We start from the raw sequence: 26,229 nt of genomic DNA on the forward strand, positions 1-26,229 counted from the left end.
TCTCGAAGGCAGGCGAGCACCTTGAATAGCAGCTCTGTTGCCTCCTTTAAGGCCCTTTATAAATGCAGATTTATTTACCTGTCAGTATTTGCCAGGTATGAATAGAACTGTTGCCCGCCAGCATCGTTCCTCTTTATAATTTTCTATTCCGAGCCACTTGATCAGTATATCTGTCACCTGTCTGCAGTACGAATTCATGTATTTGCAACCTGAAGCTCTTTGCGCTTCTCTTCGGTGAAGCTTAACAGCAGTAATTTTACAGTATCTGTCGACTCGTCTGTCGTCTGTGGTTTGACATCGGCTGCAGAGTCGAGTGCCTAAAGACAAGAAAGTGAAGCGTGTTTAAACTTTCAGGTCTCGGCTCAGAGCGGAAGCTTTCGTCTTTCCTTTCACTGTTCAGCCGGCTAACCCCAGGAAGGCAGATTAGATAGACGGGAAGGAGGTCCCGCACGAAACGGTATCTCCAGCAACAGTTCTGACTTCAAAATGGCTTATCCTACTTTGTTCTCACAATTAGTTTTATAATCCTCAGCCAGCGTTCACTCTTTGAACATAACTGAACATTTAGGATTTTCTTACGTCTGCTTTAATGAGGATTGTGGTGTTGGCACACAGGACATCTGTGTAGGCAGCATTTTCTGTCCTGTACAGAGGACCTCTACAGACAACTTTAACGTTTCCACGGTGAGTTACTGGAGTTTTTGAACTGCATACTTCACAATCTTCAGGCTTTACAGTTAAACAAGATTGATAAATTTGTCATAAACTTTGACTTTACATAATGGCCTTGTGCAAGACAATAAAAATGGAAAAGTATGAAGATCTTCAAGAGACTTTGTTTCACTTTACATTAAGCTAAAGTGCATTTCCAACATGGACCCATATCTATTATTTCATAATCTGCATCATGCATATAATGCTGATGTTGCTGCTGATCATAATTATTGTGTATTTTACAGCCTTCTATTTATTTACTGGGTGTTTTCACAGCTGTAACCACTCCCAAACATTCAATGAAAAACAAATAATAAAACACTGGATCACTTTAAAAACTGAAGTAGTTAGTCACATAAAATACTTGACTCAATGTATGTTCCACTGACAGTTTATAATGTATGAAAACCTCCAAAAAAAATAGGTACAATTTAGAAAGTTTCACTTAGATTAACAAACTGTTACGTCAACTTTATTAAGTTTTTAAGATTTAAATCATTACCAGAAATTAGTCTTGTATTCTCAGCCAGAGATGTAATGTTAAAAAATATGCAGTACAATTTGATCTGTTAATCATATCCCTGTTTATCTTTTATTTAACTGTAGAACACTTTGAGTTGTTTTGTAAATGACTGAGAGCTTCAAGTCGAGCACAAATGTAAAGCGGAGTGTCATTTGCATATCGAGAGAAACAGACATAAACGAGACAATTCCTGACCAAACGGAGGTACGGTGACCACAAATAGGAAAATAAATTGGTTGAGATATTTGTCATACATGTAATAAACGTGTATAACAAAGAGATTTACCTCACCTTTTTATTCTCATTCATCTTAGATTTATCTTGAAAAAGACCCGAGCAAGGCAGTCAATCATTTGAATGTGTTTTTAAATTTTTTATTATATAAGAACAGTCAATTTAAAAAAAAACTATTGTACATCAAATACTAAGTGAGATCAATTTAATTTCAAAGAAATCCAATCAAGAAAGAAATGCCAGTAAGCTTTTAATTCAAATTAAAAAAAAACTTGCATGCAAATAAACAAAACAAATTAGTAAAACTGCAGTTTTTGTGCTGCATAAACATAAAATACAAAATACACAAATGAAATAAATTTGGTTCTCAATAAATCCAATTGGGAAATACCTTCCAGAAAGCTTATTTAAAAGTACACAAAAAAAAAGTCAAAATTTAAAAAAACCAATCGTTAAATGTGATAGTAAAGTTAAATACATGGCCCTCGAAATGTATTGTCACTGTCAACTATACTGCTGATGCACAAAATAAAATACTAAATCAGATCAGCTGGATGCCAAAAACATCTAAAAAAACAAAACAAATTGTTGACAAAAAGCTTATTCAGAGGTAGACAGCAGGAGGACCTTCTACCCTGAGTGGGGTTGCGGCTGGGCGGTAGTTAGAGCAGGAACATATTCTTCTGATGACGAATCCCTGAAGGACATATACAGAAGATGCAGAAAACTATATTGGAATTATCCGTCATTGTGTACATTATTGTGCGTTATTGTGAGCAGAACCTGCCGCTGCTTAATTCCTCTAACAATTAAGTTATAAGAAACAATGTCTTCCTCATTTGAGTGCAGGCAAATAGTCACCCGCTGGTAATATATTTGGCCCCCTGACATAATAACTTCAACAATTTGTTCACAAATCTAAAAACGTAAATACAAAATTCTCATATCTTGTAAATCCCATTCAACATGAATTGTAACACCTAACACTGCCCAATCTAGGAAATAATGAACGCCCTTGCGTAAGTAAATTTTGGATTAAGGGACACTTGTAAGTCTAAGGGTGCTCACATTTGGATTTAACATCCTTCATGAGTGAACAGACCACAAGTGGTCAAGCTGAACATTCAAGTGTGAACACACGCAGGACGCATAGAGGTCCAAACTGCTCCGACCACTCTGAGGTGGTCTGGGACGTACAGTATATGGCTCCAATCTTTTAGCAGTGTGAACACTAATGCATCCTGGGCTACATTAAAGGACCAGCCTGCTCCTCTTTTATTTTTTGTTACTAGAAAAAAATATCCTGCGTGAATCTGCAGAACAGTTGAACTGTACAGAAAGCAGGAGAGATTTATCTGCATACTGCAAAGTAGTTGCTTAGTAATAAAAACGATGATCAATCTGAACCGAACCAACTTGATTGAGTCGCCCTGATGGTTCAAATTGCAAATACAAACTTGAGTGTTCAGACATTTAAACGTGAAATATGTTACCAATTTCTAATTGCCGTTGTGCCGGAGTCTTGCATGGACATTTCTTCCAGTTCTTTTTTCGACAGATACGCGATGATGGCCACGCCAATGGTGTTTCCCAGGCCGTTGACAGCTGCATTACAGTGCTCTCTGGAAGACACAAAAACACAGTGAGCGCAAAAAGCAGAGGTTATCTGCTTCTTTAGTGCTGTTTGATATCAGGTGTTGTAATCCCTGCAAAAATATGGGTTAAACTCACAGCAGCCATTCGATGCAAATCAGTAGGAAAGCCTCTCTCACTGGGATCCCAACGACTGTCAAAATGAACGGAGTGGTGACCATTCCTGTAATTGGGATTCCTGTTTCTCCTACAGTGGATGCCACCACTGTAAAACTACAGAGGAAAGAGACAGCTGTGTCACCAATCACCAGACTGGACTGTTTTAACTTTTATTTTCAACAGTGGGCTGCAGGCTATACCGGACACGTGAGCTGCAAAATAAACCATGAAAAGCTGACATGGATAAGGGTTCACAATAATAAAGAATATCAACGTGTTACTTTCAGGATTTCAATCGAATTTAAGGTCACGTTAACCACCAAGAAATGCACTTTATGAACAACAAATATAAAAACGTACAAGACATATTCCTCTTTGACCAAATAGAACAGGGAGAGTGAGAGAATATGATTGGCACTTACCTGAGGGTAAAAAGCTGGGCCATATTCAAATTGATGCGGTTAAGTTGGGAGATGAAAACCGCAGCAGCCACCTCATAAAGAACCGTTCCATTCATATTGGCGTGGATCCCAATAGGTAGCATGAAGTGAATGATTCTTCTGTCGATCTGACTTACTTCCTCGCAATACTGGAACATCAGCGGTTCTACAGATCTTGGAGACACAGTGTATTGTTAGTTATTTAATATATACGAGGGTGTATCAATAAGTTATCCTCCTGTGACGTGCACAGAGCACAGAGCGGCTGTAACCTTCATAAGTAAGTACTCCAAGTTTTGATGCTTGATGAACAACAGCACCCGGGTTACACACGCTTTTGTATCAGTAGCAGGGAGCCGCGTCTGGGATGTCGGGATGGTGGGGAGCGATGATTGTGCTGTTGTGGGCGAGAAACCTCTGTGCGTTTTTAATGCACTGTGAGTAGGTGTGTTGTTATGTAGGAGAACCCAAGTGCCACCGCACCACAGCTCAGGTGGTTTGCAGCGAATGTTTTCACTGAGACACCTCAGGACGTCACAGTAGAACTCGGTGTCTTCGGTCTGAATTTAGAGCGAACACCCCCACGAATTTCAAAGAAAACCCACCTGGTTGTGCACCTGACCTGATCCGCCTTTTGCAGTTTTGGACAATGACTTTCTGCCCCTCGGAAATGTCACTCAAACCACCTCTCCAGACTCATTGCTTCATTGCCGCAGGCTTCCTGTAGCGTTCTAAGGGTCCACGTTGATGATTTCCAGAGTTTGACACGACTTTTTATGGGCGCCCTGTGGTCATGTCCACCGAGAATCGGTCGTGCGCATGAACCAGCACTCAAAAAAACGTGCATAACTCAGGTGCCGACTTTGATCAAGCGACAGAATTTCATTTGAGTTATAGCTTCCTGCTGCTCCATGCACGTCACGGTGCTGCGCATCGTTCATGTGCAACAGGAGCAGTCTCGGGACTTACTGATCCACCCTCGTATGCATCTCCATATTCTCTACATATTGATCCAATAATTCTCTGTCCCTTGTTTAAGGCAGAGACAAAAATGATCAATGTGTTACCTGCATGAGACGAGCAGGAAACTCTTAATGGCAGGAAGAATCCCTATGATGAAAATAAAAGGGTTTCTCCGCACACAGATGAGATAGATAAATGGTAAAACGATCAAACCATGGAAGAAGAGCCTGAGGAAGAGGAAACAAATCACAATATGCGTATAAGCAATAACAAATTAACCTGGTTAAAAAAAGAAGAAGTTTGCATCCACAATGCAACCATAACAACACCCCAAAAAATGTCAACGTACCCACAAACCACCAATGCGAAGAATTTTATAACAGCAATGGCAGACAGCCAGTTATCCAGAGACTCAACAATGTAGTTGGCGGTCAGGGATAAAACTCCAATGGGCAGTAACCTGGAAAGGAAACAACAGAATGAAAAATTAAGGGAACATTTCGATGGCCTTACTGGAAAGCAGGTTAACAAAAGAAGCTACTTAAAACTTTCAGACAATGGAGTCAATAATTGTGGCAAACGTCAAAAACAGTTGTACAACATTTTGAAATAGTTAATTCTGTGTATTCTCTAGGATGTCTTTCGTCTTTTAGTTAATAATATAAACAACATGGAAATATGGAATGACCTCATTCTGTATTTAACACTGATTACAAAGAGGTTGAGATTTTCTAAAAAGAAATATGTACTAATTCACCGTACAGCACTACCAGTCCAACCCCGTCTTTGGAGACATCGTTTATGGAGCGGATGATTTTCACAAAAGAATGACCTTGTTGTCCGATCTTCCTCAGGAACATTCCCAAAAGAAATGCCCACAAGATCAGCGCCAGGCTGTTGGGCCCATCAACTTCTTTGGCCAACAGCTCCACCTGTTGGACAGCCTGGAACAAGATGAGAACAGTGGGCCAAAAGCAACTGAGTGTGCCATTAAGTGTCACTGCAAATGTGCACTTTACAGATGGAAAACTTTAACGGTGATGAGAGAAATAGATTTCCCGTTACCTGGCCAGATTTGGGATTGACGGTTTTTGTCAACACCCTCTGAGTCTTAACCTAAACAAAAACAAAAAATACATAATGGATATTAGATTGTCTGCTTGATGGGCCATATATTGAAATAAAAAAAAATAAAAAAAAATGTAAACGTACGTGTTTGGCGGTAATCTTCATGAAATTATTTGGGAACAGGTTCCTATCAAAAGTAAAAAAAAATAAACATGAAAGTGACGAATAAAAAATACTCGTCAGCCTGTAATTGTTGACGTGCCTTTTAAAAATAAACAAACACAGCCTCAAGATCGTAATGAAAATTTCAGCAGGACATTTTTGTAACGTTGCAGAACCTCACAAACATTATTTCTGCAAAATAAATACACTCAAGGGTGCAATCTCAAGGTGATTTGGATTTAACTGATTGAGTTAAAATGTGCTTCTACAGAAGCATCAGTAAGATTTACTAAGAATACAAACTTTCTTCTCACCATAACAGATCCAGCAAGATATCAAGTGATTCCCTGGCTTCCAAATCATCATCTTCACGATGGTGAATGACCCCAGGCTTGAGCAGCATTATCATAAATGACCCTACAACATGTAATCCATAGTAAAACATGGAGCAGAGAAACGTGTTTGACAGCTGAATAAAACACTGTACAATAGTTTGATTTAAATATCTTACTGGATTTAATGGGCATAACTAACACTATTACAACAAATGTCATAATTATTTGAGATAGATGTTTCATTAGCGCTCTACGTGGTATAAAAACTTGAAATTGTTTAAACTGCTGCTTCAACATTACACTGTAAACAATATAATTTTCTCTTGGAGCACAAAAAGATGCTTAAGGTTTGGATTCACAGTATTTCTCTTACCTATATTCACAGCCAGAGTAGTGGTCAGGATGAAATACACTATGACACGTACAGTGATTTTTTTGGACGTGGACATGGCGTGATCACAACCCGCTGTTAAATGCAAAAATGTATAAAGTGAAGGTGAAATCATCAAGTCTTTTCGCTACATAATTGTATGTAAACAGACATGTTACAAGAAGTAATGTGTGTGTTTAAAACTACAGTGGGGATTATTTTTAAACATAAAGATTGACACATTTGGAGACATTGGTGCCAGTACAACCCCGTTTCTAAAAAACTTGGGACGCTGTGTCAAATTTAAATAAAAACTGTGTGGAAGACTGTGCGGGAATCTTCTGAATCTTCTATGACATAATGTACCGTAGATGATGAAATTCTTTACAATTTTACGTTGAGGAACATTATTCTCACTTTTAAAAAAAAATTATTTTCCCGCACAGTCTTTCACAGAGGTGAACATCTCCCCATCTTCACTGCTGAGAGACTCTGCCTCTCTGAAAGGCTCTTTTTTATACCCAGTAATGTTACTGATCTGTTTCCAATGAACCTAATTAGTTGTGAGATGTTCCACCAGGTGGGTTTTTTTTAAGCTTCACACAAGCTTCTTTTTTTCCAGTCGTTTGTTGACTCTGTCCCAACTTTTTTGAGATGTGTTGCTGGAATAAAAAAATTAAAAAAAAAAAAAAAAAGCCTATATTTTTCATAAAACAAGAAAATTTCTCCATCTCACAATTTGATTTGTCTTCGGTCTATTTTCAATTCAATGTTGCTTTTTGTGATTTGCAAATCATTGCATTCTGTTTTTATTTAGATTTAGATGACATATTTTATTTGGTTGATAATTTGTTCTATAATTGCAATATTACACTCGAAGGGTGCTCTTTAACGTGATTTAACTGTAATATTGCTTCATGAAATATGGGTTTCCAGGATTTGCAAATAATTGCATTCTGTTTATATTTCAATTTTACACAGCGTCTACACATTTTTGGGAAACGGGGTTGTTAATGATTTTTGATTCTTGCCAAACAACTGTTGTGGTGCTTTTACACACAAAGCGTAAAAAAATGTATTTGCAGAAAAAACATTTTGCAGCGTTGGAGATCTATTTGTCACTCACCCAACACCACGTTTGACACAAGGAGAGGGACGGTGAAAAACTGAAGCAGCCGCATCAGTATTTCTCCAGGGAAGCCAATGCCTACTTTCTGTAAGTTTGACAGTCGGGGGCCAAAGGTGTTCAAAATCAATCCCACAGCAACACCTTTGAGACAGTAACATAGAATTTGTAGAACATCAACACAGGTAAGTTAAAATAGCTGAGAATATGAATGGAACAGAGGTAAGACAAGGCTAATTTGAGCTTTCATCAACAAAAATAAGGCATAAATATGATCCGTAGATAAAAATGTCAAATTAAATACTATACAATAAGTGACAATAAAACGTTATTCATCATTTGGTTAATGTTGGCCATGAATATAATTCATATTGCACAGGATTTCCCCCATAAGTTTCTGGAAGGCTCGGTCGGGGTGGTGGGCAGTTATTTGGCTAAAAACTATGCATTTTCATGTAATTTTGCACACTACAATAAAGAACTATATATAACTGTAGCCTACATGTTGACATTGCAATAGGATTTATTCGGTTTACAATCTGGTAAGAGAAATAAATAGAATTTGACAAATAATGTGCAAAATGTCGGGTCTGCATGCATCACTTTAAGTCAGCGCTGCTCGGCGCCGTATAAAGTCGAAGAGGGTGCAGAGGGTTGGCGATGTGGAAATAATAGGACAAAACAATAACAAATAACAAAAGTATCAAATAAGTAAATAAATCAAATAAAAATATATAAACATAGATGGATTTAAATATATATATATATATTCTCTCGATGCAAAGATGTCATCGGAGAAAAAGATATGTACCTGAAAATAGCATGTTATTCCTCTTCAAGAATTTCTTCATATAGTTGGATGTTTTTTTTAAATTATTTTTCTCAGTATTAGTCCGTTTGAGAGTCTTAATAAAATCTTTGAATTCACTCAAAAATCCGTAGAAGTTGGGGGAGATTTGTGACAGTCTACATTTGTTAGTGAAGAATTTGCCATAGAAAATGAACAAGTTTACAATGAACTCCAAATTATGATTTCCATGTTTGAAATATGTAACAAAATTCTTACGTTCAATTTTAATATTTACATTTATTTGACCCATTATATAATCTTCCGTCCTAGACCAGAAAATAATAGAATGTGTGCAAATAAATTCTGGGTCCATTATTACAGAAACCACATTTTTGTTTTCAAAGTCTTGACACTTTGGCTTGGCTGCGTCACCAGCGTGCGTCGTTTCCATAGCAACCCGCGCACAACAAATCCCATCCGTTCACAGTTTGTCCCAAAGATTTGATTTAAGACAAAAAATAAATAAATAATGTAATTTGCCTGCAGTCTTGAACAAAAAAATTAAAAATAAATAAATAAAAATAAAAATAATGTTGTTAAAAGTTCGTCTGTAAATTAAAGCCAGCTGTTAGTTTAACAACGGTTTGTTCAACGCTTCGTTAAAGCGAACAGCTGTTCGCTGGCTTTAATCCAACTGTTCTGCAGCGTGGAGCCTTAATTGCACTAATTAAATGGGTGTCACTTACCGAGCACACTAGCTGCCAGGGTTAAAATAGTCAACCGGTTATTTACCGTGAAAGAGCCATGCGTTTGCACTTGGTCTAAAAAAAAAAAAAAATAAAAAAAAAAAGAAAAGTCACAAAGGATGGCAGAAGTCATTAATGCAAAAATTAAAATCCTCTTAGAAAAACATAATATTTTAAGCACACCGGCTACACCGAATATTTGAACTCACAAAGATGAAGAAATTCGAGTAGGGATCTCATCTTCCGCGGCTTTTTGCGCAGTTTAAGGAGGATCGAGGTTGATTTCTCTCAGCTTCTTTACTCTGGTGTTTTGTTTCGAAAGTGACAGTTGCTCATTCTTAAAATTATTCCAACGAAAATAAACAGAAAAACGTTGGCAATTAAAATGAGTTCGTTTCAAATATCTAAACGGTAACGCTGAAGGAGAAGTTGATTGACAGATAAACTGGGACATTTTGTCATAGATTAGATTAGATTAGATTAGATTAGATTTAGACTTTATTAATCCCACAGTGGGGAAATTTGGTCGTCACAGCAGCATAGAAACACAAAACGGGTGCACACAATAAGAACACATTTACAAATACGTAAACATAAATAAGATAGATTAAAAAAAAAGAAGTAGTATTTTAGAAAAAAAATAAAAGCAATTAATAAATACAAAATATACAGGGGGGCGGGGCTGGGGGGGGGGGGGGGGGGGGGCTGCAGACCAGCACACCAAACACAGAGCTGTGAAGCTTCACATACTGCAGTCTGTTGGTGAGGTAGGGGATCGTCCATGCAGTCCGGTGGCCGTGGACTCCACCTCCCTCCAGCCCCTCCAGCTCCTCCAGCCCCTCCAGCCTCCCTCCAGCTCCTCCAGCCTACCTCCAGCCTCCCACCAGCTCCTCCAGCCTCCCTCCAGCTCCTCCAGCCTCCCTCCAGCTCCTCCAGCTCCTCCAGCCTCCCTCCAGCTCCTCCAGCCTGCCTCCAGCTCCTCCAGCCTCCCTCCAGCTTCCTCCAACCTCCCTCCAGCCTCCCTCCAGCTCCTCCAGCCTCCCTCAGCTCCCTCCAGCTCCTCCAGCCTCCCTCCAGCTCCTCCAGCCTCCCTCCAGCTTCCTCCAACCTCCCTCCAGCCTCCCTCCAGCTCCTCCAGCCTCCCTCCAGCCTCCCTCCAGCTCCTCCAGCCTCCCTCCAGCTCCTCCAGCCTCCCTCCAGCTCCTCCAGCCTCCCTCCAGCTCCTCCAGCCTCCCTCCAGCTCCTCCAGCCTCCCTCCAGCTCCTCCAGCTTGCCTCCAGCTCCTCCAGCCTCCCTCCAGCTTCCTCCAACCTCCCTCCAGCCTCCCTCCAGCTTCCTCCAACCTCCCTCCAGCCTCCCTCCAGCTCCTCCAGCCTCCCTCAGCTCCTCCAGCCTCCCTCCAGCTTCCCTCCAGCCTTCCTCCACCTCCTCCAGCCTCCCTCCAGCTCCCTCCAGCTCACCAGGGGTCCGAGGTAGCCGACAACGCTCCCCTCCATCGTCTTCATCGATAACTATGGGATATAGCCTACCTAATCAAAAACAATGACGTCATGTCTGTTGTCACTTACTTTAAATAAATCCTATGTATTGGTGAACTTGCTGATACTTAAGACTGATCTCGATACGAGAGTATTTTATGACCTTTTCACAGCAGATACGTCATTGCAGGAAGTGCGCAGCTGGAATTGACCACATACAGTAACTGTGGTTGTGTAGGCTCACTGCTTTTTAAATGTCTGCTGTTTGAGACAACAGAACCACCTCGTGTACTCTCGTACTAATAACACTGGACAAACCTCAGAGATAACACCCACTATTTTGTTTTTTTCTGAAACAATTACATTTTATTCAAAAGATGCGTGACATATACAATTATAAAATAATTTACATGGCATGCCTTACTATCCATTCACTATAAACGTTCAGTCACCAAGTCAGACTCCGATTTTTTTTTTTTTTTTTCAAGTGTTTTTCTCATTTAAGTCTACATCTACAAATACAAAGCACATCTCTTTTCTAAAGAAAAGCCAAATCCTACAATATCTACAACAGGTCAGCATTACTTTAAAGTGAGTCCTTAACCAAGTCCATAGGCAAAATGCTGAACATGAACTCAGTGGCTTACACAAGTGAACTCGTGAACAATGTGTGTGTGTGTGTGTGTGTGTGTGTGATGTCTGTGTGAGAAGCTGGGACCACACACACGTTTGAAGGTAATAGATTTAACACTGATGGGATTGGTAGACTGCACAGCTGAATACAGACACACCTCAACTTGACAGTTACATTCTACATAACTAGTTTACCAACTACATTAAACTGGGCACTTACTCATTCACATCTTTTCAATCCAATGCAAACTTCACAAAAACACTGAAAATGTGCCTGTTCCCATCCCCCCGACCCAAACCCCCACATTCCCATCTCAAGAGTTGGGCCTCACTTGTAACAAACTTTTATCAACACAAAGAAATGTTCAGAAAACTCCACAATATACAGTATGTATAGATACATCATCTCCTTTAGGAAATAATCTCATAAATAAAATGTACAGACTAGCAACTGAGATGCTGAACTAAAAGAACAGTATTGAACTGTGGTCAAAAGCAATGACAAAGGAGTTTGTTTTTTTTCCCTAAGAAAATATTGCACAACTAACACAAAAAGATGGATATTTTCTTTAGGACATGCTCATGTTCTTTTCATTTTCAGGATTGGAAGTCCTCCTCCCTACAACCCTCCCACTAACAGACATGCATCTTGTTGTAATATGGGAAGATCACACTAAAGAATATAACAATCTCATCAATTCAGAGACCAAAACGGAGCTCGTCCAAAGTGACAGCTTTCTCCATTTCAAAAATGAAGTTACACTTCCCTCTAGCCTCGTTTGTTTCAGCTAACATTTTTAGTAAATGCATTTTTTGGCACAAATGTTTGAGGTGATCCTTATCACACCTACCCAATGTTATTAAGCCTAAACGTTACTGCTCTTTGTAGTGACTTTGACTACCGTCTTATGCAAATAAAAGCTATTGCAGATATTTGCAATGTGCCTAATAATTGTTTATCACCCACTCTCCTGCCAGCAGGCTTTGCTCTGTGTCCTTGGTTCAACACAAACACCAGCTTCACTGCCTGAAACAAAAACAAATAAACCAGCTTTTCAGATTTCAGAGTCAGCTTACTAAAAGGATAAACCTCAACAGCTTCATTCTTCATTGGAGTTCTGACTTCAAAGATTCAGTGACAATGATTTCAGCTTAATGTTTTGTTTGTGGTTGTAGCTGTTGAACTGAACAGTACTACAGCTTTGCTCCACACCTGAAATTACACTTAAAACACAGTGGAGACAGGTGTAAACAGAAGTCTGTCAAAGTCACCCAAGTCTCTTTACAACATATACATATGACCGATACATATTTACATGACTTGTGAAAAGAGTATGAAATGGCATAGGTGAAATATACAAAAATATTTCCTGTACCTTGCTTACATGTTTCGTGTGGTCTTTTAAGAGCAGGGACAGCCCCCCCAACGACATACTCACTTCACAGAAGTGACAGCAGGTGACAAATCACTTCATGCCAGAGGTTAAGTTGTTCAGTCTAGGCCTTGGCGACGTCTTTGGCGCCCATGTCACCATATGTAGATAATGAACTAAGATCCGGATATGTCAGCCAAAGCTATTCTGTACACCGCTCCCATCTGAATTCTTCAAACTACACAGCGATATTCAAATTCAGTCTCCCAAATAAAGCAGGTAAGAAAACTGTGATGACAGGGTATGAGGATTGTATATCACAAACAATGACAATAATGTTCAAATTCATATCTGAATAGATAAACAACAACATGTACATATAAATTAATCCATGTAGCAGAGTAACATTTTTCTTCCTTCAAAGTCCCATGTGGAAAAGACTGCAGGTCATCTCGGTTATATTTACTCCTTTACCATCCCAGGGTTTTAACAGTGGCACACCTTTCACAACAGTGAAAAGTCTGAACTCTTAGTAGTGCTCCTAAATGACGCATACTGTAAATCTAAGCCTCAATTCCAGTCACGGTAGACTGAGATAGTAACAAAAGGAATGGCAGAGAGCACAAACAAAAAGACCCTCCCAGCCTCCACCATGTTAAGTCATTTAATAAAATCCTAAAAGCAAAAGCAGTATAATAAAGTGGTAACTGTTTCACTAAAGGTTTGTACAGCAATGGATTTCAGTGCCCAGTAGTACCTGTGCGCTCTGGGAAAAAAAACAAAAAAACTTTGATCTCCAGAGTGTGGTTTTCAAGTATTACTGCTGCTTCTTCTTCTTCTTCTTCTTCTTCTTCTGAAAACTGCACCTTCACAATCCCTCTCTCTCCCCGCTAACGGATCGGTTATCACGTCTAGAAGCTTCTTCTAGCTAAAGCAGCATTTATTTGCATGATGATTACCAAAGCTCAGCTCTTTGGCCCTACATGCATTGCAGGGTGCCACTGACTGCCCAACGGAGCAGTTCTGACAGCATCCATTGACAATGCAGCCAATGCTTATTGCACCGACTCTAGTGGCAGCATTGTGTAGTGCAGCGTGATTGTATTTCTCTCTACGGCCGCGTCTGGTTTTAGTCTTCTCTCCAAACTCCACTCGAAGAGTTTATTTATCTCAAATGAAACAACTTTGCCCCCTTCGACAGATTGCATTGAAATCCCAGATATAACTCGGGGTAAGTAGGGAGGGAACGTCTCATTTGAGGCGTTGAGTGACGTTGGCCAAAGCCACTGCAAAGGCCTGGACAGCAGAGAAGGGATACTGGAAGTCGAGGATGTAGGCGTTGCCATCAATCCTGCCGAACTGCATCACCTATGTGGGAAAACAAGCAACAAAGTTCAGACAGGCTACGCAAAGATCATTTAACAACACAATACTAACACACTTCAGATCAATAAATCTGGAATGCTTTTAAAAAAAAAGGTCATTTCTGCACGATAACATACGAGTATGATTACTTGATCTCTCTTACCTGTCTGCCCTCCAGTTCAATTTGAAAGTTCTTGGCAGACTCCTGTGTGACACGCCCACCAAAGTCCAGCTGGTACACCTGCGTAGCTTCGTTCCACAGCGGCTGCTTGTTGGCCATGACATACACAAACCCTTGGCTTCCCAGCCCTCTGTCCTCCTTCTCGTTCGCTTTTCGACACTTGATCTCATCCAGCTCACTGGCAGCTCTCAGGTTCCTCTTGCTCTTCCAGCCCTTCTTCCCACTCTGGCACTGATTGAGTAGCTCATCCCCACTGATGAATAGCTCCGGCTCACTTTCTGAACTGTCTTGGAACTCACTATTGGCATTGGCCTTACTCAGCTTCTTAGCCTTCAACTGCTGCTCTTTCTGTCCCTTCAGCTTCTTCTTGTCCCTTCCTCCCAGTCGTGGACTGGAGATGAGAGAGTTAAAATCTCCCAGAGCTCTGCCCTCCTTTTTCGATTTGCTCCCTTCAGCCAGCGGTGGCACGTTAGCCTCCTCGGCCCGACCGTCCACCCGCTTGCGGTTCTTCTTGCTGAACTTGTCCGACCGTTGTGGCACAGGGCTCTCGGTCAAGGACAGCACCTCCTGAAAACCTTCGCCCGCATCTGCCATAGGCTCTTGTAGCCCTCCATGGCTCTGCAGTTCTGCTGGTGGTGGCGGAGGGGGTGGTGGAGGAGGAGGAGGTGGCGGCGAGAGAACATTTTTGTCTACTGCCATGTGGGAGGCTTTGGGTGGTAGTGGCACTGCAGGACTGGGCATAGGCGGGCAAGAGTTATATGTACCCCACGGTGTGTGGAGGGCAATGGGAGGAATGGGAAGCCCAGCATAAGCACTTCCTCCTGGATACATGGGCGGAAGGGGGCAGCAGGCTAAGTTGGCTAGGTTTGCAGGGTAACCTGGTGGTAACACAAGGGTTGCATCCTGCTGTGAGAAGGGCACTGGTGCCACCATCTCCTTTGGGGAAGAGCAGGGGCGCGGTGACCCTGGAATGGGTTGGAGCTGGGCTCCAGAATAGGCAGTTGCAGGGGGATACTGAAGAGAGATTTGGTAGCCAGAAGCTGCTGCAGCAGCTTGGAATGACGCAGCACTGGGACTAGTGGGGGACTTTGGAGAAAGGACAAAAGGCAACCTGGTTACATCCAAGTGCTGAGCTGGGCTGAGAATAAGTGGGGGTGGTTTGTGTGGTCCGGGGGGGCCAGTGGAGTTCAGAGTTGCTGTCCGTTCCTGAGGAACCCACACCTCCTCCGTTGCAGCTGGGTCCCACTGATAAGGAGGTGGGCGTTTGACAACCAGCCCCGATGCATCGCCTCCTCCTAGTGCCAGATGCCTCAGTGACTGGTTCAGCGTTTCATCCTCCGTAAATGCTGAATTAACATAATCAGCCCTGTCTCTGTTACTTCCTCCTGCTGCAGACTCAGATCCTTCAAGTGAGCTCATCAGACTGTAAGAGGACTGGGAGGCCAGAGGAGTAGTGCTGTTGGAGTGAACAATAACTGTGCTGTGTGGTGCGCCATTCCCTGGAGGGAAATCCTGTCTGATAATAGTTCCTCCTGCTATTCCATTTGCACTCCCTGGGGCAATGCCTCCGACACTGGATCCACTGCTACACTGACTGCAGGTGTATAAGGCTGTTGGCACCCTCTGCTGGAATGAGGCTGCTAGTGCATTACTGTTTTTAGCCTTAGGAGGCAGTGGCCTAGGCGGTTCCAGCATCTGGGACACTTTGAGTGCAGCTTCTCGGCTGTTCCTCCTGAGGGTGGCGTGGATCAGACTGCTGTCAAGCCTCTGCCCAGGGTTCCTGCCAACAGCACTGTTTTGATTGGCCGGGTCAGGGTATGGAGGCGGGTCCCCACTGGGTATGGAATAGCGAGGTGCAGTGAGTCTGTTGAGAGTGGCAGAGGTGTAGGGCAGCTGGATCTTCTTGTCAGCTGCGGCGGAGGATGAAGAGGAGGTGACCCTGAGAGTGGCGGAGCTGCCAGGTCCCTGGAGGGTGTAGACATTCTGATTGCAGACAAGGCGTGTTCGAGGACGACATACTTCTTCCACATTCCCACTGCTGTCAAATGTCGTTATCCTCTCATAGCCCAATGGAGTAGGGTATTGCGCTTGTTGCTGACCTGAAGGATACAGTGGGAACTCTCCCTTCTTCAGACAAAGCTCACCAGGCGGAGGAGTACCACTGTTGCCCCCTCCTGCTCCAGATGCAGCACTGGAGGCTGCAGTGGAAACTGATGCTGAGGCGGCGGCAGCAGCAGCAGCTGCAGCAGCCACAGCGGCAGCCACAGTCCCGGGGTAAGGGGGCGGGGGGTTCATCTTGCTGAGCTCCAGAGGGGCACTGAACACCACTGTATCGCCCTCAGCCAGCTGTGGAATTGACCGAGTGGTTTTGATTTTCAGCAAGTGCTCATGTTCACCCCCCCCTGCCCTCTCGACCACTAGATCAGCAGGTGGGTGAGGAATCTGGATCTGCAGCACCCCCGGCTGGAGCTGGTGCAGAGCTGCACCTGAAGGCTGCCCTGACGACATAGAGGAAACAGGGATTTGAATTTGAAGCTGATGCTGGAGTTGATGGTGGTGCTGCTGCTGTTGCTGCATCTGATGCTGCTGCTGCTGCTGCTGAGACTGCAGCTGATGATGGATTTGTTGCTGTTGCTGCAGTTGCTGGTGAATTTGTTGATGCTGCTGTTGTAGCTGTTGCTGTTGCTGTATGTGTATGTGCTGCTGGAGCTGCTGTTGATGCTGCTGCTGCTGTATGTGTTGGAGCTGCTGCTGAATGTGCTGTTGGTGAAGATGCTGTTGCTGTTGCTGAAGCTGCTGTTGCTGTTGCAAGTGGTGGTGCTGGAGGATCTGCTGCTGCTGCTGAAGCTGCTGTTGGTGGTGCTGAATTTGTTGGTGGTGTTGTAGTAGCTGCTGTTGATGTTGTTGTTGTTGTTGTTGCTGCTGTTGTTGTTGTTGTTGTTGCTGTTGTTGTTGTTGTTGATGTTGTTGATGTTGTTGACTTGGTTGTTGTTGCTGTGAAGGATGATGAGAAGGCGGAGGTCCAACCATTAGACGACCCACTTCCAGTCCCCCAAAAATGACCTGACCAGGACTGGAGTACCTGGTGGGGACGGTGTACTGGGCTGTCAGGATGGGGTCCTGGCTTTGGTCTGACCCACCGGCAGCTGCTCCAGCAGGGGTTGCTGTGGGATTGGTTAGGACATCCAGCTGAACATTCTGATTGGCTAGGAGAGACTGGACCAGACCAATGCTTTGGGCAGGGGACATGGCCTGGGCGGGACTGTGGATGGGAGCAATAGGGATGTTGACCGTGCAGGGCGGGTTGTCGTCGGTGCTGCCAGCAGGGCCTGTGACAGGCAGATCATCCTCATCCTCACTGAAAACGTTGGGGCTGAAGACCGGCAGGTTGATGTAGTCCATTGAGATCTTGCGCACCTCTGGCAGGTAGATGGTCATCTGTCGGGGCTGCAGATGGAGGAGGCTTGTCTTATAGATAACTAAGGGGAGGGATGGGGTACAAGTGAGAAAAAGAAATAGAACAGTGAGACAGAAAAAAAGCTGTCGGGCTAAATACAATTATATTTTTATAACTGTTAAATTGCCACAAACAAAGTTGTTGATTGGTTACCTGCACCAAGATTGGTTGGCAAGAATGTGGCCAGTCCCACTATCTTGAACTTTGTTCCCCAAATATTGGATGTGACCTGAGCAAGGTAATTTTGCTGTAAGACAGGAACAAAGAATGTTGTTATTGTGTATGAAATTATATGTTTATAAAAATAAACATAATACATTTTCAAAAATAAAACACATTAGATCTATACTGCATAATGTGTTAAGCTGCGCTGCCTGGCCCTACAAACAGGTAGTGAGACCGATCTATCGGGAAGCCCATGATCCTTTACCGGCTTCTCACTTGGCTCAAATAATCTGACGTTTACCTGAGTGATGTCGTCTAGAGGAAATTCCCTCCGTGTTAGACTGGGTGACCCGATCGAGGGTTTCCGTATGGGTAACCGTGGTGACCTGGAGATCTCCTGCGTGGTGCGGGACAGTTTGGGTGATTTTCTAGGATCGATGTTGATCCTGTTGGTAAAGGGACAAACTAAGTCTCTACAGAGAAGGTAGCAAATAAAAAAACAAGGTTTAGGCATGCAGGGAAACAGAAAGCAAACATTGTAAAACATTTATGAACTGTTAATATTGGAAGGTTATTTCCAGTAACATGAAAAGGGTAATTACTGATGGGATGCCACAGTATTTACAAATTTACTCCCCGAGATACAAAGTACAATTTAACTTGGTAAACTTGGTACTACCTTGTACGGGGAGGAAATTTAAATTCTAAAAGTATTATGCTTATTTAACATTAATTCAAGGTTAATTCTAATGTTTTTATGTTGTTGTCAGATGAAATAACCGCTATGTAAAACATCTAAACTCATTCCTTGGCTTGACATTCACCTTCCTTTACAGACACATCTGAAACTAATCTTGAATAACTAGACTTCATGTGGGAAATACATTATTTTTTAATCTCAATTGGCAAATAAATGTTACTTGATTCAAACTGAACAATTGCCAGCATGGTAACAATCCCTTTGATTCCCAATTATTAAATATTGTGTGGACACTTGCAGAGGACCAAACTCTTCTTGTCCATTTCCCATGGACCTCTACTGCAGATGGGTCAAAGAGCCAAGTGTTAAATCAATAAACACACAACAGTGAGATACAGCATGCAGCGGTACACCCAGGTCAGGGGTCTCGTTACCTGGGCAGTTTGGGGGATTTGCTACCCCTGGATATCTTCGGAGACTTCTTGCCAACCCAGTCATCACTCAGCTCAATGTCACTGGAGTCTGAGCAGTTACAGCTGTCAATCATGGCTGATATCAGACTGTTGCCATATATCTCATCTGAGGAGACAAAATATCAGTGACACATGGAGAGAATGAAGTATTTGAGTAAATGTGCTGTTCAAGATAAACCATCAAACATGTGGTGTCATTCGTTCTCCCATTTTGGAGCTGAGCAGCCAACTTCTGTCACTGCGACCATCACTGCCTCAACATTCCTCATCTGTCCGTTTCAAATGGACTGAACCAGGAAACAATGATGAGAGTACAAATATAAGAAGCTCCACAAAATGGAAGTCTTTCAGTGATGCTGGCACTGCAGGAGACATTTTGAAATCTACTTAAACACGGGAATCATCACAAAAATAACAAAACATGATGGTGCCACAGCAACACCCCACCTTTTCTACAAATAAACATTCAAACCTATTCAGTCAAATCCAATGTTTCAGGAGTTTTAATTCCCCTCCTCTTCCTCAGTCATAAAGTATGTAGTCTGTAAACCACTCCTGCTGTTCCAGTTTAGGTCAAGCTAATTTATTAGATGGACATTAAAGTGTGAATGGGCTGGAACCATTTCATGGTTGGCTTCATTTATCACTGCGTGGGGAGGGAGCGGGTTGATTTATGGAGAAACCCAGGGGCCATCAGAGACCCCATTAAGCAGCTTTTAATTAACATGGGCCCAGTCTGCCCTATGTGACTAAAACATACTCTCTCTGAGTGCCATCACAAGGAACTCTGGAAAACTACTGGAGGACGTCAGCAATGGGACTCAGAGGAATAGATTTAGCAGCTTTTTTCAAATTTTCATGTATAAATAGATGAACTGCTAAAAATAAATACAAGGATTAGGTCAGAACAGCAATACTATTAATAAAACAACAAAATTAAATGCAGTTCAGTCACGTAGATAGGGGGCAAAGCGCTCAGTATTTCCAAGTTGTTACTGTACTTAATTAATCATTTTGAAGCTCCATCTTATAAGCACCTACATTAAAACATTGTATTGAGGTTTGGCAGCTGGCCTAATCATTGCAGGTACACGTTTTGTTTGGTTATTATTTTCTGTTTGGTTACTGATATGAAAGGAACTCAGTCCCACCTGTTTTCCCATCTGTCTTGGGGTCCATGATGACAAACTCAGGGCGCAGTTTACTTATTCGTCTGCCCTTGAGGATGGGCACCAGACCTCCCAGGTACTCCAGATAGAGAGTGTAGCAGGGCCCTCCCACCTCTGGGTTATCCTCCGTCCGCTTCATGGTGCAGTGCAGACGCTCGTTTCCAGCTGTCGGGTAGCTCACGAAATCACGCATGTTGTTGGGATCTGGGATGGGGGGCTGGAAACCGTGAAGTTGTGGTAAAGTTTAAAAACCTTTTATGTCAATTCAACAAAACATTTAAAAGAACATGCTGTATGTCTTTTTTATGCTGAGCTACACTTTAAATTGCTGGTTCCATTATGACTTTATCTGGTCTCATTTGTAAAGGCAGTTCATCTCAGGTCATCGCTGGTTTGAGTCATGTAAATGACGTGGGAACTCTTCACAATTATTGTTATGGATCCGAATCCCTCCCGCTCTGCGTTACCTTGATTGTGGGGACAAAAGCGGTGGTGACGTAAGAACAGAGGCGGGAAGGCATGGTGAGCTTGGCAACATCTTTTTCCTCCTTCACTGCTGTGGCGATGCCCTGCTGGCAGAGAAGCTGCAGGGTGGCAACGCGGTGCTCCACTCGCACGACGTAGAGCGCCGGGCCCGACGCCAAGAACAGACGAGAGTCCCGGTGACCCCAGCAGAGCGTAGTGATGGGGCGCTGCAGTGTGAAGGAGAAGATACGTTGGAGGATGCACCGTATCCGTTCACAAGGTTAATGTCAAGCATCAACGATAAGTAAATGTTAAGGTTTCGGTTAAATCTTTGTTGGAGAGCACTTAGAGTACAGATATCTCCTTAAATACATATATTTTTTTAAAGTTAGGGTGTGCATGCTAATAGACTGTCGGGCAGACTTTTCTTTAGCCATTCTCAGATAAATTTGTAAATAAGTCAGTATATTTATATCGCACATTTAAAAAAAACAACAACACATTGACCAAAGTGCTGCACAATATCAGACAGAAATTAACTAAAGTCTATATTTGAATGTTCTTGGAGGGTTTGACACGTAGGGCAACATGTTGAATGTCATCAGGAGACACTTTGATGCACTTTTCTCTGACTGGAATCTGACTGATTTGACTGAACTTGATTGTGTGTAATCCACAAAGTTTAAATAAACGCGACTTTACAGAGTTGACACAGCAGTGATGGGAAAGTTTCCTTTTCAACTTCACTTTATGTTTCAGAGGAGTCACTCTATAATACAACTGACTCCTTTACAAAGAGCCTAATTCATGTAACACTGAATTAACATTAGGATAATTATGGAATAATCTTCAAATGCAAGTTAGTGCAGAGTTATAACACAAAACATCAATTGAGTAAACTTGTCCACACACATTACTAGTTTGACTGCTGACTACTTGATAACCCAGTTTCCCTGTTACAGCTGCAGTTGATCACCTGTGCTGGCGTGTCCAGTGTGTAGATGTGTTCGCCTCGAACATTGTAGAACTTGACAATGGCGTTCCTGGTGGGTGGAGGACAGGAGGGGTCAGGGGACAGGAGAGCCCTCTCCATCCCTGCCACGGCAAGCAGATCCCCCTGCGAGCACCACTCAACCACCACATCTACAGCACAGGATGATGTTAGAAACATTATTAGATTCAGCCAATTTAGACATCCCTTTGTAAAACTGTATTAACAAGCAATGAAACAAAGAAAGAGACAAAACTACTGGAGCACTTGGGTATAAATGAGATTAATAATGAGACGCCCACGCACCTTTCAGACCAGTGTGGATGAGGGTGGGCGAGAGGTCATCGTAGTTGTTCATCAGGCTGATGTCTCCAGAGGTGAAGCTGACTGTCAGCAGTGGTTTCTGGCTGTGCACTGAGACAAAAGACAACACAAACTTCTTAGACAGGCAGTGTGGGAGCAACACAGTGAGGGGAGTTTAAAATATTTACACAATATATGAACACGATATATGAATGTTTTAAATCAATATATAAAACTTAGAGCGTTAAGTAACAAGTGGCCTTGCTGTGTTTTTTCATGTCTTGAATCCGATACAAGCTTTTGGAGTAACTTTTTAAGAAGAAGGTAGAGAAACAAAACCCCTCTCGGAAAAAGCAACAGAAAAGAATCATCTGGCACAACGTCTTTCCACACATCTGTACACGCTTTTTGTCATCCATCTCCAGGACTATCGAATATAAAGTTTGATATACAAAAGATTAAAGACTGGAATCTGACTAATGAAAGGTGCACTGACTCTGTCTGCATTAAGGTCACCCCGAATTGTAGTCTACCTACACGGTTTGTTTTTAATTGTATATAAAATATAATACATTAACTGTCAAGTTAAAAATAATGCAGTCATTGTAAGATTATACAAGTTGAATCATTTAACATTATAATAATATCATCCAGGAGTGTACTAATGTATTTCTATAATAAACTATACTATAAATAACACCATCAAAAATACATTTTCCGTGAAATTATCCTTCACTCTGTCCTTTCACGTAGTCCTGCGATGACCCAAATACCAACACAAAATATTCACCTCCGCTGTTGACTGTCGCCCAATAACAGTTACTACATCCCCTATAGCAAGTAGTTTACAATGGGTGTTGCATTAAATCAGATATATGATGCTGCTGTAAACTCAAGTGTGTTGTGTTGTGCTGTGCAGTGATAATGGGTCATTATCATCCATCATGACAAAGAGACCTGGCAGGCAGAGGAAGAGGTTGCCTGGTGTCTCAGTCAGGTTGTCGACTCCAGAGATAATTTCTATCGGGGGGGCCAATCGATTCCTATTGACCGGTTGAATTAGTGAGTTAGAGCGTAATCAGCGTTCCAGCTAAGGCAAGCACTTTTCAGCTTTACCACTTGGTCTGTGGTGAATGGAGGGGGTGGGGGGGTAGCACAGCAGGAGGAGGACAGTCCCTCACCGATACAGCCTTGGCAACTGGGAGTAATTAAGCTTAAGAGAAAAGGAAGTGAAAAAAAAAAAAAAAAAAACAGGAACCAATAAAAATGAGCGTGTTACGTGACACAGTGAAAGCAGCAGCAGGAGGCAAACCAGAAGAAAATGTGCCCTTGTGAGACTGCTCACATGTCCGCGTACCAGATACCGTCTTCACATAGTGGAAAATAGTTACATTTACACTTCTGAAGCTTAATTGAATTGCTCGCATTACAAAGCTCGCCTGCGAGATCAGCATCGCAAACGACTGATCTTTCAAGTTCTGAGGTTCAGTAAATACCTTTAGCACTTGAGTCCATAAGTGGACTCTAAACAACATAAGATTGTGTCTGCACTGACATAATAGCTTGTCAAAAAGCAACACATGCAGTTTTGATCACCACCACTATTCACACTAGGAAATGTGCCATAATTATCACACACCTGCCAAAAATGTAGCGTGTTTGTTTCAGGTCATCCCGTGTGCATGATACAAGTTAAATAAAACAGGTGGACAGCTGTACCTTTGCACTACATTCATTATAATCACAGTGAACTGCTCGGTATACCTGTCACGCATTGCCCTCCACATCTACGTTTGCCTCATCTTTACACTGGATGTGTATCAGCTACATTTTTTTCTTTGCCTGCCTGACAAAAGAGATATTTTTAAGTATAATATCTTTTTTAGGCTCCTTACTATGCGATTGTGTTTTGGACCGTGAGCTCTGTCGCACAGCGCAACAGTACCGTGGTTGAACCTGAATGGATGCAGCGTAGCAACTCTGGGAGAACTGCAGCTGCTGCTGTTGTGCTGCTTTCGCCACTCTGTGACACTTACTGTTACTGCAGCCGCTGTGCTAACAAATCATCTTATAAAGCCCGAGATCCAAACACTGCAGAAAAGGCTCTTACTTAACACAGCAGACAAATAACAGATCAAATGACATCGAGCTCTTACAGCATTTCTATGCACTCACCGTATGAAGCTTTGGACAAATGATGATGACAGCCTTTGCGAAATATTAACACCAAACGCAAACTCCACGTATGATAACAATTTGGAAGATCTGGATTGTTTTTGTCAACAAAGCATTAGAAGGCAGGAATGACACAAAAGATGCAGATAATTGGTGAGACAAACAAAAGATTATACATTTTTGTTCAAAACGTGGGTAGAGAGAGAGGTGTGATTCGCCTCAAAGGTCCCCGGCCTGACATGAACCAAGGTCGGCGTGTTTATGTTGCACAGGATTTAATCTGCAGGCCACCAGAATGCCCCCAGAGAGACTGAAGGTCGAAGGTGTTTTCTTTTCTGTTCAAATCAAACCCTGAGCAGCAGCATACCTTGTGGTGGGGAGTAGTCGTCGGAGTCCGTGTCGCTCTCGCTGCTGTCCTCCACCAGGAAGCTGGGATAGTTCCAGGACATGCTGACAATACCGTCCGACTCGTGCAGCAGTATGTGTGCTAGCATGCGCCCGTGGCAGTCCATCACTATGACCTGTCCGTCTGCAGTACCAAACAACACCTGGGGAACAAACAGCAGCGGGTTATTAGGGAGAAGAAGGAGGTGTGGAAGAAAATTACAGAACATTTAATGTGGAGGTTGACGCAAGAACAAAGATGGAAACATATGCAGAAATAGAAAAAGGAGATGGCAGCAAGCAAAACAAAAAAACTAAACAAAAAAAAGCCAAGAGAAATGCATATCACAATGAAAAAGATGAGAACATTTACATAAATGGGCTGAAGGCAAAGGACACACACACACACACACACACACACACACACACACACACACACACACACACACACACACACACACACACACACACACACACACACACACACAAGCCTGATGACATCCAACCTGAGCTGACAATCTAACAGCATGGAGGCAAAAACATGGCTGAACAAAACCAACAACACATTCAAGACAGTGAACGCTTGCTGTCACTCAGATAATCTCTCTTAGGGCCCGTCTCTGCCTTGTGAATGACAAGCGTACATACTCACAGTGGCAAATGAGACCCTAAAATTTCGACATCTATTACTGTGCATAGTGCCAGTGGGGAAACGTCACGCCCTCTAAAATCTGTAGGATGTACATGTGGGCGAATTACCTGCTGGTCATCGGGAGTCCAGATACCACAGGTAATCTGGCTTTCCAGGTTGATCTCGGAGGACCAGTGCCTCTGCCCGCTGACGGAGCCCACCAGGACAAAGCCATCCCGATAGGAGATAAGAGCCTGGGTGCCATCATGAGACCACGTGAAGTCACTCACCTGCAGGGAACAAGACACGTCAGTTAAGAATGAAATGTCCGGCTACGAGGTTTATTAAAAAAAAAGAATCAGCAAAATCCCACCTTTGTATACACCTTAGCTGTTATGTACACTACTGGCAGAGCCTGATGTTCACTTTATTGTGATTTTGTAATGAAAAATGTAAACAAGTGTGCTTGATTAATCAACAAGTAAAAGCTTTCTTGATGAGTAATTAATCGTTATATGGTAAGGTTTGAGCAAAAATACAAAATTTGAAATGTGCTGATTTGCTGCTTTTATTTGTTACACATGATAGTAAATTTATTATCTTTGGGTTTTGGGCAAAAAAAAAATTTAAACATCCCACCAGGGGCTCTGGGAAATTAGTTTTGTCTTTAATATACAAAATGAATAATACATAAAACAGTAGTTGCAGCTCAAAGTAAACACCAGACACAGTAAAGTGTGTCCAACTACCTGCAAGAATAAAAAAAAACTGGTCATTATTATGTTCAAGTGTTTTAGGTGCATCAGCACTCACTGGCAGGGCTATAATGATGGCAATGACAGCAATTTCAATTTGAGGTGTAAAGAGTAGCAAGGCCTCATTTATTTCCAGAATAACAATCATCAGTGGTGTCAAAATATGCCTCAAAACGGTCATTTAAAACATACGACATCCTGCAGACTGTGAATAACTCAAATAATGACTGTCCCGACTCATGTTCGTACAAATTAAAACGCTCGTATGTAATAAAACCTTAACCTCATGGGGAAAAGAGCTGTGGTGC

At 42.4% G+C, this 26,229-nt stretch overlaps 3 protein-coding genes across 7 annotated transcripts in view; 1 reads left to right on the forward strand and 2 right to left on the reverse strand.

The window, feature by feature from the left end:
- The window catches only part of myct1a (myc target 1a), a 68,734-nt gene that overhangs the window by 23,827 nt on the left and 18,678 nt on the right, over window positions 1-26,229 (forward strand). The window lies entirely within an intron of this gene.
- Window positions 1,672-12,767, reverse strand: LOC138634634 (excitatory amino acid transporter 3-like). Its single transcript, XM_069721678.1, has 13 exons — window positions 12,711-12,767; window positions 12,298-12,361; window positions 10,567-10,752; window positions 9,224-9,298; window positions 7,688-7,831; window positions 7,541-7,545; window positions 5,692-5,742; window positions 5,389-5,570; window positions 4,976-5,086; window positions 3,646-3,855; window positions 3,203-3,337; window positions 2,965-3,093; window positions 1,672-2,168 (listed from the first exon to the last, which is right to left on the reverse strand). Exons 1-13 carry the CDS (start codon window positions 12,765-12,767, stop codon window positions 2,102-2,104), a joined length of 1,416 nt encoding a protein of 471 aa, XP_069577779.1. The 3' UTR covers window positions 1,672-2,101.
- Window positions 10,692-26,229, reverse strand: part of tulp4a (TUB like protein 4a) — a 30,204-nt gene continuing 14,666 nt past the window's right edge. For 3 of the 4 annotated variants that reach the window (XM_069721655.1, XM_069721656.1, XM_069721654.1), the window contains exons 4-14: window positions 25,295-25,456; window positions 24,519-24,699; window positions 21,980-22,087; window positions 21,659-21,825; window positions 20,685-20,909; window positions 20,200-20,434; window positions 19,010-19,154; window positions 18,177-18,348; window positions 17,864-17,957; window positions 14,236-17,732; window positions 10,692-14,075 (exon numbers count right to left, since the gene is read on the reverse strand). In XM_069721655.1, the coding sequence (XP_069577756.1) occupies window positions 13,959-14,075; window positions 14,236-17,732; window positions 17,864-17,957; window positions 18,177-18,348; window positions 19,010-19,154; window positions 20,200-20,434; window positions 20,685-20,909; window positions 21,659-21,825; window positions 21,980-22,087; window positions 24,519-24,699; window positions 25,295-25,456 (5,103 nt within the window). In that variant the 3' untranslated portion in view covers window positions 10,692-13,958. The remainder of the gene's footprint in view (window positions 14,076-14,235; window positions 17,733-17,863; window positions 17,958-18,176; window positions 18,349-19,009; window positions 19,155-20,199; window positions 20,435-20,684; window positions 20,910-21,658; window positions 21,826-21,979; window positions 22,088-24,518; window positions 24,700-25,294; window positions 25,457-26,229) is intronic. The other variant, XM_069721657.1, reaches the window with a different exon arrangement.

This window comes from Brachyistius frenatus, unplaced genomic scaffold, assembly GCF_029030835.1.
Source record: "Brachyistius frenatus isolate BFR_SWC_R1_liver_20210118 unplaced genomic scaffold, ASM2903083v1 Contig_270, whole genome shotgun sequence".
Classification (NCBI taxonomy): domain Eukaryota; kingdom Metazoa; phylum Chordata; class Actinopteri; family Embiotocidae; genus Brachyistius; species Brachyistius frenatus.

What these genes read in the sequence shown, in the direction of transcription:
- LOC138634634 (XM_069721678.1), bottom strand. Translation starts at nt 12,767, where the DNA reads ATGTCGTTGGGGGGGCTGTCCCTGCTCTTAAAAGACCACACGAAACAT. An exon ending in GCCTGCTGGCAGGAGAGTGG is followed by an intron (nt 10,753 to 12,297) that starts GTGATAAACAAT and finishes GTTTTTGATTAG; the next exon opens with GTAGGCTATATCCCATAGTT. An exon ending in TCAATCCCAAATCTGGCCAG is followed by an intron (nt 5,571 to 5,691) that starts GTAACGGGAAAT and finishes ATCTTGTTCCAG; the next exon opens with GCTGTCCAACAGGTGGAGCT.